At 43.6% G+C, this 11,171-nt stretch overlaps 1 protein-coding gene across 1 annotated transcript in view; it reads left to right on the top strand.

Annotated features, from left to right (window-relative positions):
• Window positions 1–2,736: 2,736 nt before the first annotated feature.
• The window catches only part of TRPC7 (transient receptor potential cation channel subfamily C member 7), a gene marked incomplete at both ends in the record, with an annotated part of 122,690 nt that continues 114,255 nt past the window's right edge, over window positions 2,737–11,171 (top strand). Inside the window, one exon of the mRNA XM_082651487.1 lies at window positions 2,737–3,489. Coding sequence (XP_082507613.1) covers window positions 2,737–3,489 — 753 coding nt within the window. The remainder of the gene's footprint in view (window positions 3,490–11,171) is intronic.

Below are 11,171 nucleotides of genomic sequence, written 5' to 3'. Positions count from 1 at the left end.
TGGGCATATACACTGAGAAAACTATAATTCAGAAAGAGTCATGTACCAAAATGTTCATTGCAGCTCTATTTATAATAGCCAGGGGATGGAAGCAACCTAAGTGTCCATCAACAGATGAATGGATAAAGAAGATGTGGCACATACATACAATGGAATATTACTCAGCCATAAAAAGAAACGAAATTGAGCTATTTGTAATGAGGTGGATAGACCTAGAGTCTGTCATACAGAGTGAAGTAAGTCAGAAAGAAAAAGACAATTACCGTATGCTAACACATATATATGGCATTTAAGGGAAAAAAATGTCATGAATAACCTAGGGGTAAGACAGGAATAAAGACGCAGACCTACTGGAGAACGGACTTGAGGATATTGGGAGGGGGAAGGGTGAGCTGTGACAGGGCGAGAGAGAGTCATGGACATATACACACTAACAAACGTAGTAAGGTAGATAGCTAGTGGGAAGCAGCCGCATGGCACAGGGATATTGGCTCGGTGCTTTGTGACAGCCTGGAGGGGTGGGATAGGGAGGGTGGGAGGGAGGGAGACGCAAGAGGGAAGAGATATGGGAACATATGTATATGTATAACTGATTCACTTTGTTATAAAGCAGAAAGTAACACACCATTGTAAAGCAATTATACCCCAATAAAGATGTTAAAAAAAAAGATACATTGAAGGAAAAAAAAAAAAAAGAAATAAAACTGAGTTATTTGTAGTGAGGTGGATGGACCTAGAGTCTGTCATACAGAGTGAAGTCAGAAAGAGAAAAACAAATACCGTATGCTAACACATATATATGGAATCTAAGGGAAAAAAAAAAGAAAGGGTCATTAAGAACCTAGGGATAAGACAGGAATAAAGACACAGACCTACTAGTGAATGGACTTGAGGATATGGGGAGGGGGAAGGGTAAGCTGGGACAAAGTGAGAGAGTGGCATGGACATATATACACTACCAAACGTAAAACAGATAGCTAGTGGGAAGCAGCCACATGGCACAGGGAGATCAGCTTGGTGCTTTGTGACCACCTAGAGGGGTGGGATAGGGAGGGTGGGAGGGAGGGAGACGCAAGAGGGAAGAGATATGGGAACATATGTATATGTATAACTGATTCACTTTGTTATAAAGCAGAAAGTAACACACCATTGTAAAGCAATTATACTCCAATAAAGATGTTAAAAAGAAAAAAAAAGAAACAGGCAGGAAAGGCTAGGAGGAGGGCTGGCGTCGTACCTTGCAAGTCCAATTATGACATTTTCATTCACAATCTTTTAAAGATAATTATGTTTCAACCTGAATCTTGACAGTAAAGTATATGTTTACGAAATTGCCAGTTAGATAAACTAAGTGTGTAAGATGATTAAACAGAAAAAAGACGTTCATGGACATTTTTTTCCACGTTATTTAAATGTGTTGTTTCTGGTGGACATGTCAAAAGTTTCACTGTTTTTTTAGATCAAAAATAAATGACAAATAGTGCAAGATCTGTTGCGAACAAGCATGGTGGTCATGGCCAACTCCATTACTGTTTCCTGAAATGTGCTTCCAAAACATACAGTATATATGTGGAATCTAGAAAAATGGTACAGATGAACCGGTTTGCAGGGCAGAAATAGAGACACAGATGTAGAGAACAAACGTATGGACACCAAAGGGGGAAGTGGGGTGTTACGGGGGGGGGATGGTGGTGATAGGATGAACTGGGAGATTGGGATTGACATATACACACCAATATGTATAAAACTGATAACTAATAAGAACCTGCTGTATAAAAAAATTAAATTAAATTTAAAAAAAAAGAAAGAAATGAACCCAGCATATAAATTAACCTGTTTTTCTATCCACATAAAAATCTAGGTTTGATCCTAAGAAACTGTGGCTGAATTTCCTCAGGAAGGCTGCTTCAGCGGCCATCAGTAAGCAGCAATGAGTCTAGGCCTGCTCCGTGCAATACTTGCCCTTTAGTAGGTGCTCAGTCTGCATGGGGACGAGCACGAAAGCACAGTCCCGCTATAGTATAGCACTGAAACAGAGGTGTGTGGCCATGCCTGCATATTGCTGCAGTTTTGTCATAGTGTGGGAGCTCATAGTGTGGGAAGCAAAGGCAGCAGTATCCATGGTGGCCATTTCTGTGGCAGAACCCCTGAAGAACTAGGCACATCAACAGGCAGGAAGGGACAATAAAACTCACGTGGACTGAGTACTTTCTACATGCACGTTACCTCATTTAATCCTCCTACGGACTCTATGGCCCACAAAAGTTATCCACATTGTACAGGTAAAAGCACAGAAAAGCATTGTACTAAAGCACAGAGAAGTTAAGTGACATTCTCAACTTTGCACAAATGGAAATAAAACATACAGCCCTTGGCCTGTTTCCGCCACATCATGACGTCACACTCTCCACGTCCACCATTAGCTTGGCCTAAACCCACATTCCAGCTTTTTGGACACTCCTCCACCCAAGGCGGATAGACTGCTGTGTAACTTAACCAATATTCTTCCATTAGTATAAGAATAATTTGGGTTATGAAATTTGTCTTAATCTCAGTGATAGGACAGTAATTTCTAGCAAGATTTCATAACTTCTCAAAATATTCCAATCACGATATTCTTTTTCATCTCAACAATTTTTGTTTGCTCTGCCCCTGGGGAATCTGCAGGATCCTGGGAGAGTAACTAGCATCTTTGCCTTATCACCCCACAGGTTGGGAAGCAGCACCTTCAGAAACATGCAGCGCCGGCACACGACACTGAGGGAAAAGGGCCGCCGTCAGGCCATCCGCGGTCCCGCCTACATGTTCAACGAGAAGGGCACTAGCCTGACGCCCGAAGAGGAGCGCTTTCTGGACTCGGCTGAGTATGGCAACATCCCGGTGGTCAGGAAAATGCTGGAGGAGTCCAAGACCCTCAACTTCAACTGCGTGGACTACATGGGGCAGAACGCGCTGCAGCTGGCAGTGGGCAACGAGCACCTGGAGGTCACGGAGCTGTTGCTCAAGAAGGAGAACCTGGCGCGGGTGGGGGACGCGCTGCTGCTGGCCATCAGCAAGGGCTACGTGCGCATCGTGGAGGCCATCCTTAGCCACCCGGCCTTCGCGCAGGGCCAGCGCCTGACGCTCAGCCCGCTGGAGCAGGAGCTGCGGGACGACGATTTCTACGCCTACGACGAGGACGGCACGCGCTTCTCCCACGACATCACGCCCATCATCCTGGCGGCCCACTGCCAGGAGTATGAGATCGTGCATATCCTCCTTCTAAAGGGCGCGCGCATCGAGCGGCCCCACGACTACTTCTGCAAGTGCAATGAGTGCACCGAGAAGCAGCGGAAGGACTCCTTCAGCCACTCGCGCTCCCGCATGAATGCCTACAAGGGACTGGCAAGTGCTGCCTACTTGTCCCTGTCCAGCGAAGACCCTGTCCTCACCGCGCTGGAGCTAAGCAATGAGCTAGCCAGACTAGCCAACATTGAGACTGAATTCAAGGTAACTCTCCCACTTACCACCCTGCAGGCAGATTGCCCTGTGGGCTCTTCCAGGTGTGTCCAGGAGCCAAATGGGTTGTCTTCTGGTTTAACACTGGGTCTTGCCTATTCAGGCTCACAGGGAGGAAGGGAACTTCCTCAAGGTGTGGCAGATGTAGGCCTGAAGGAAAAGCAGCCCATTAGGTGAAATATTTGAAACCACATAAATGTGGCAAAGAGGTGACGTAAATGCAAATCCATACAGTAAAAGACATGCAGCACACAGGCAAGATTATACTGTGGTTCTAGTGTAAATGTCTCAGCTCTGCCCCAGGCAGCTCAGGAATGTCTAGGATACTTCTGGTTGTTTCCTAGTCCAGGTCTTGGACTTCTTGATTGTCTCACCTGTACAGTTTTCACATTTGTTTTGTTCATAGCTCTAACCCATCCTAGACTACTGTGTTGATCCTAGATTCAATAGCAATAGCTTGCTAAATTGAGAAAGGCTTGCAGTTATGTCAAAGGGCTGAGGAGGAGGTACACCAAAATAAAAATAAAACTCTCTCTGTAGAGTTGGGCTTGTCATCCCAGTAGATGGGCCCAAGGCGACACCCCCTGAGAATACTTGGAACTGCCAGGTTAGTCCAGGAGATGGAGACCCACCTCCAAAGTCCATTATTCAATAGTGGTCCTGTGCTTTTACTGTCAACTGTCACTCCCCCTGAAAGAGAAAACTGGGACCTAATTCTTTTGACAGTTTAATAATAAATTAAAATCAAATATTTAGTGGGCACTTACTGTGTACCAAGCACTAAGTTCCTTACCTATATGATGTTTAATCCCCTCAACAACCATTGGTATGGGTACCATTATTGTGCCCATTTTATATGAAGGCACAGAGGTGGAGAGGTATCATGTAGCCAATAAGTAGTAAAACCATTGTTTTAATCTAGGCACTCAGACCCCAGAGCCAGCTCTTAGCCATTCTGGGAAGTTGTGAGCCAGAGGCCTTGTTCATACATTGGGCTTCTCAGAGTTTCACTTGTCTCTATCTGAAAGATACCTTCCACTGCAGACGGTGTGGCTGAAAGAGTAGAAAATACAACTGGGCTCATAATTTCTCATCCTGCCATTCAGTCAGAGCCTATGATGCCATGAAGCATGCAAAAAGGTTTCACATGTTGGGCTGACACAAGATGTCACCGGCAGGAAAGGAGTTCATTGTCCAAATAAGATGTCAGGGCAAGAGTTGCCCCTGCATGGGACACAATTAGGTGGCGAAGGATTGGTACCAACTCACAGCAAAGGAGGCCTCATGGACCATCCTGTTCAGGAAGATCTCAAAGGAGGAAACAGAATTGGGCTAGGCTTTAATGAGCAGAAGGAACTGAATCAGTGGGAAGAGAGATGTAGGCATTCAGAGGAGGCAAGTGAAGGTGAGGTCCAGAATGGCCCACAGCAGGCAGCGGACTGATGAGATACTCCATGTGACTACAATAAAGACTTCCTGTAGGGGCACCAGAAGGAAAGCTGAAGAGATGAGTGGGCAGACCTCAGAGGGCCCTGCATGTCAAGCTGAGCAGTTTGGATATTATCCTCTTAGAAATGGAGAGCCCCTGAAAGTTTGTGATTTGGAGACTAAAATGAAAGCTAGGGTTTTGGAAATTTACTTGACTGGTAGGTAACATGAATTAGAGGATTTGGAGTGTGAGACACTGAGACTGAAGAGGGGGACAATTTAGTTGTGCATGCATGAGGCCATTGAAGCCTCTCTGTAGGAATGGGATCACCCAGAGCCAGGCACTGAAGAACCAGGCTTACAGGAAGCTGCAGGGCACTGCAAATGAGGAAGAGATGAAAAATCCTGTAATTAAACTAATTTCACTCCATCTGTCCCCTTACCTTGGATCCATCTACTGAACTGGAGCCACTTCCATAAACCCTGTAACATTCATAGCCTCATCTAGAAAAATTGGTGGATGTAGATGTAGAGATTAACCAAAGAAGCTCCCAAGGAATGTGGCTATTGCCTCTCATTTCCTTGTTTCTGTACAATAAACTCCACCTACCAGCAATAAGTCCAGTGATGTCCCAAGGAAGCTTAGTGGAATTTTGCTTGTTCCCTAGGCTTCAGACTGAATATGCACAAGCATATAAAAGAAATGGCTAAGCCAATTAACTTAGATATTTCTGCCCAAGAAAAAAACAATTCAAGCAAAAAAATGTTTTTTGGATCAGATTATCTGGATAATTGCCCAATTCTCTATTTATCTGGAATCTGGGAGCATGCCAGCCTTACTAAATAAAATGATGCTAGACTAACATTTGGAAGTACATCTGAGCCATTTGTTTTCTTTACTAAAACCCAAAGTCTGGCATATTTTAGTATATATAATAATCTAAAACTGGAAGTCTGTTGAAAGCATCTACCATGATATTTTGATTTAAAAAGTAAATTATGGGGCTTCCCTGGTGGCGCAGTGGTTGAGAGTTCACCTGCCGATGCAGGGGACACGGGTTCGTGCCCCGGTCTGGGAAGATCCCACATGCCGCGGAGCGGCTGGGCCCATGAGCCATAGCCACTGAGCCTGCGCATGCAGAGCCTGTGCTCCGCAGCGGGAGAGGCCACAACAGCGAGAGGCCTGCATACCGCAAAAAAAAAAAAAAAAAGTAAATTATGAAAATTATGTACAATTAAGAACATGACTAACATAATGACAAATCTTTTCTACAATGCAATGAATAAGAGTTAGCATAAACACATTTGCTGCCTATTAACATCCCCCTAGTTACCTTTGTTTGAAATAATGTCTTTCAGATTGTCGACAAATGGTGCATTATAAATTAACATAAGCCTTCCTTTAGAACTTTATTATTTATTAAACTGTCCTTACATGTGCACTCCTGACATTATAAATCTTCCCAGAGAAAAGAGCAGCTTATTAGCAAGAGGGAAGTCGAACTGCAATGAAAGAATAAAGAGCAAGTGATGTGCTCTAAAATGGACTCTCCAGGAGTCTGTTCTGCTTTAGAGGGACTACACACTGATGAGTGCAGCCATGTGGTACGGAGATGACCCAATGCCACCAACTGTATAAAAAGGCTATCAGGTTCTCACTGGAGGTGTCATAAGTCGTCCTCCAGATCCTCTAAAACACTCATTCTGGGAGTGACTCTTCCTGACTAGAAAATATCATGCAGGAAAACCTGGATTCAGTTGCCCAAGCTATCGGGTTTTTTTGTTTGTGTGTTTTTTAAAGATGATGTTGGGGGTAGGAGTTTATTAATTTATTTCTTTATCTTTGCTGTGTTGGGTCTTCGTTTCTGTGCTAGGGCTTTCTCTAGTTGCGGTGAGCGGGGGCCACTCCTCATCGCGGTGCGCGGGCCTCTCACTGTCGCGGCCTCTCTTGTTGTGGAGCACGGGCTCCAAACGTGCAGGCTCAGTACTTGTGGCTCATGGGCCTAGTTGCTCCGCGGCATGTGGGATCCTCCCAGACCAGGGCTCGAACCCGTGTCCCCTGCATTAGCAGATTCTCAACCACTGCGCCACCAGGGAAGCCCCAAGCTATTGTTTTTAGAGTCTTTTTAATTTACCACCAGAAGAAAGTTTAGTCATTAGCAATAAGTAGAGCCAATGTCAAGGTCTCCAGTAAATTCTGGCTGGAGTCAGGTGCCTGCTAGCAAGCCATTATTTGTAGTGTGGAAATTATGCACATATTTTCTTACGTCTCTCTAATCTTCTTGGGTCTACAAAGATATTAAAACTTGACGTGGCAGTGAGGCCTCCCTAATGCCATGAATGGTGCCCGGTAATCTAGTAAGCACTCCATAAATCCTTGAATAAAGGAAATCCTGGAAGGATAATCGTATCACTGATGAAGCAAGTGATTACTTTTATCTATGATTTAAACTCTTCCAACAACTATGGATTTAACAGAGGTATGTGATGGACCTGGTGAAATGAGGAAGCTCTAAAGATTACAAGGTGGTTGAAAACTAACACACGTTAAATAACTGAAGACCAATCATATGCTGCACCGTCTGGTGTCAATGACCACTCAACTCCTGGAGGGCAGAGAGTGTTTTCCTGGTCTTGCCCACACAGAACAGAACACGTGTCATCTTGGAGCACTGCCCACAAATGGCATTTTGGTTAACTGATTTGTCTACACAGTAGGAGACAAAGGAAGGGAAACTCTATCGGATAGACTTTTCAGAGGTGTTTCATCCTGATGGAACGGGCTTTCTGTGTAGAGGTGCCTGGAGTAGCCTGGAAAAATAAGGAATCTGCCTATCTCAGTTGAGTTACAGCTCTGCCACCATGAACACAATAAGGTCTTTACATTTCTCTTGAATTAGCCTGCATGGTTTTCTTCACTGATCATCCTTCTGATAAAATTGCTCAAGGTCCCCTTTATTTTGCTGGTATCTTCTCAGTCAAATTCCTGGGCATCCTGTCTAGGTGTATTGTTTATCTGTGGAGCTGTTATTTCAAAAGGATTACAGATGTGTTTCAAAAGGATTTCTCTTTCTTCCAACTTAGAGTTATGCCAACAGCAATGTCTGGTGGGAGTGGGGAGGGGATGGGGAAGGAAAGTATGACAAAGGAATACTGTAGAGGGAGGTTTAGGGGTTTGGAAGGAAAGAGAAAGCAGGATCAGGATTGGAGGTATTCCTCTTGCTTTCTCACCTTTTGCTTAAATTGAAAAAGTACCCAGTGTTCCCAAGTCAAGAAACTGTGGAAGCCCAACAAACACTTTGCCTTAGTTATTTAAGATTTGGTCATTCTGAATAATAAGCTGCAACTAAGAAGGCTTTTCCTGTTGACAACACATCAGCATGGCGGCTGCAGACTGTGCTTCAGATACAAGCAATTTATTCTTAGAGACCACGGAGGGGAAGAGTAGGGGGGAAAGAAAGCTAAAGCTATAACTTCATCTTGCTTGAAGTGCTGATGATTTTTCTGTTTGTCGATGGGTTGTTAACTACATGCATTACGAAAAACAGATAATGAATTATGTATCAAGGTTTCTGTTGCCATTTTAAGACCCATAAAAAACTCTCTGGGCCTAAAATACCACAAATTAAAAATGCAAATAATGATAAATCGGACCAATTTGCCACCTGCTACGATCTCTAGTGAGATCCCATTGTGAAGGTAAAGATGTTGAGATGACAGTTTGCAATTTGCTTGCAAACTTATCAAAATGGAAAAGGGAAGAGAAGGGGAGAAGGTGAAGGAGTGACTTTGTATTGTGGAACACATCTGAACCCTGGAGTCTGGAGCCATGAAGCTTGAGCAAAGCCCTCTCTGGGCCTCGGGCAGTACTGAAAGCTGAACAAGCCCATTGCCCCCAGCCTCCGGAGGAATCTGTGTTTGCACCTGTTTCTCATATGCTTTGAATATTTTTAGGATTTTTAAATTTCATAGACCAACATCCTGGGAAAATACACTTCCTTGAAGTCTGAAAGCTTGGCTGGTAGTATAAACAAATGCCTGCTTAATATGCAGGAAATGACTTGAAAATTGTTTCCTTTTCCTTTGGGAAAATATTTTTAAGCTGTGAAGGCTACAGGTCTTAAAAGCAAGTTGTTTTTGCTGTTGTTTAAGAGAATCAGGCAGAAACCTCCTCAAAGCACTCGTTTATATACCATCCAAAAGACCCTCAGGGATCTGACTGTGTCACCCAATCCCTCTGCTTGAGCATCTGAGGATGCAGAATGTAAGCACAGAAGAGATAGATCACAGATGTCAGGTGATGAGCTATAATGGGACAGCCCCCCCACTAAGCACGCACAGGTAAAATGCGGCCAGAGCATGTGCACTGGTCTCCATACCTGAGAGAAAGATCCAGGGACTGGCTTATCCCAGGAGAAGAGACAGGTGATTCTGCCCACGTTAGCGTTCTCTTTTTCTATTTTTCTACCTAAGTGTCTGGAGGAGCACTTTCACCAGAGCATTCATTAATGAGTCATCACAGGAAAATGAGCTAATTAATGTGTCCTTTAATGACAGTTTTTCATTGGGTCACAACTAATGCCTTAAATGATTTTTCCTCTTCTACTCTTTATGCCAAGAGTATTAGCCTCTAAAATACAGGGAGACAGTGTAAGTTGGGTGACAGGTATTCAGATGGGAAAAAGGAGGCCACTATGCTAGACGAGGACAAGGACAGGGGACAGGCTTTGGGTGAGCACCCAGTGCAGCCATGATCCATTTTCTCAAGGCTATGGAGTCGAAAGCACAGAGCTTGGCTCCAGAAGCAGAATGACCTGGGTTCCAGTTCAGAGTCTTCTCCTAGCAACCATACAATCTTGGGCATCTGTTGGAAGTTTGTTTTCTTATTTGAAAAATGGAGATGGGGGAGGGAACAAGTGTTAGGAAAGAACTGCAACGTGTGGGAAATGGAATGTTTGTTTTCCCCACCCAAACACTTGCCCTTACCCCTAATCTCTGTAAATGACATCTCGATTCACCCCATTGTTATGAGCTTTCAATGCCTCATCCTATTCAACCTCCAGAATGTCCTGGCACATATTAGGTACTCAGTAAATATTAGTTCAGTAAAAAATGAGTCAGTGAGTGAATTAATGAATAATGACCTCTGAGGGTGTTGGTGAGGATTAAATGAGATGAAGAATATAAAACTCTTTGAAGAGGACCTGACCCATAGTAAGTACATAATTTTCCCCAGAGATCGCAGTGGGGATCCCTTTTTGTTCCCCAAAGCCCACTGGATTTTCAGCACCACAACTTTTCTTCCCAATAAACACAACTTAAATTTCAACACCTCCTCTGTTCAGAGGGTCTTCCTGATTTCTGCTAATCCCTCCCCAATCCCAAAGATATTTCCAGAATAAGAAAAAGTACAGGCTGTACGTATGAGCTCCATGATTAACAATAGGTCAAGGGAGTATTCTCCAATTGGAAAAATGCAGACCACTGAAACTGAAGAAGGCTGGCGTGCTGCTAAAATATTGCTGTGAAAAGAAGCAACATGGGCAGGAAAGACAGAGGCTGCAAAGAGGGGGAGGGAGAAAATGGGCAAGCTGAGCTCCTGCCAAGTACAGACGGAGATTATTTTTTGAAAAATATCTCTGTGTTAAAGATTCATCACTACACACAAAAAAACTGAGAAAAAATCATTTCCTATACAAGTGCAACTATCAGTCTGAAATATCAGAGATATGGAGAAAATGGAGGCAGTTCTTCGAGGATATCAGGCAATGAGTAGTAGCACAAATTATATCAAAAGGAAATGATGAAAATGTAGAGTTTTTCCCTGAAAAAAAGTTACAGTTCTATATATAAATTAATCATAATATACCAACAACAGGGAGGCATGTGTTTTACTAGCAGCAAATTCACATGTAGATTAAATGTGGAAAATATATGTCAGGAGGGTGGATGGAAATATGGTCTGTAGACCTGTAGAATATCAGAACTGGATGGACCCTAGTTACAGAGCTATCTGAAAATTCAGCATTCATGCAAAAAATACTTAATTAAGCCTCTAGTATGAGCCAGGCTCTGGGCTGGGTGCTGGGATGAAATGATGAAAAGATAAGTTCCTGCCCTCAGGACCTTACAGTCTAGTGGGGGAGACAGGCGTTCTTCATATAATCACACAAATAGCTTTACAAATCATGCTGAGTGCTAAGCAGTAGAAGAGCAATTTTAAACGCACTGACTTACTGGGACAG

Source organism: Grampus griseus, assembly GCF_964374135.1.
Source record: "Grampus griseus genome assembly, chromosome: 3".
NCBI classification, from domain to species: Eukaryota; Metazoa; Chordata; class Mammalia; order Artiodactyla; family Delphinidae; genus Grampus; species Grampus griseus.
The sequence above is the reverse complement of the archived record's forward strand: the minus strand, read 5'-3'. Positions and strand labels throughout refer to the sequence as shown.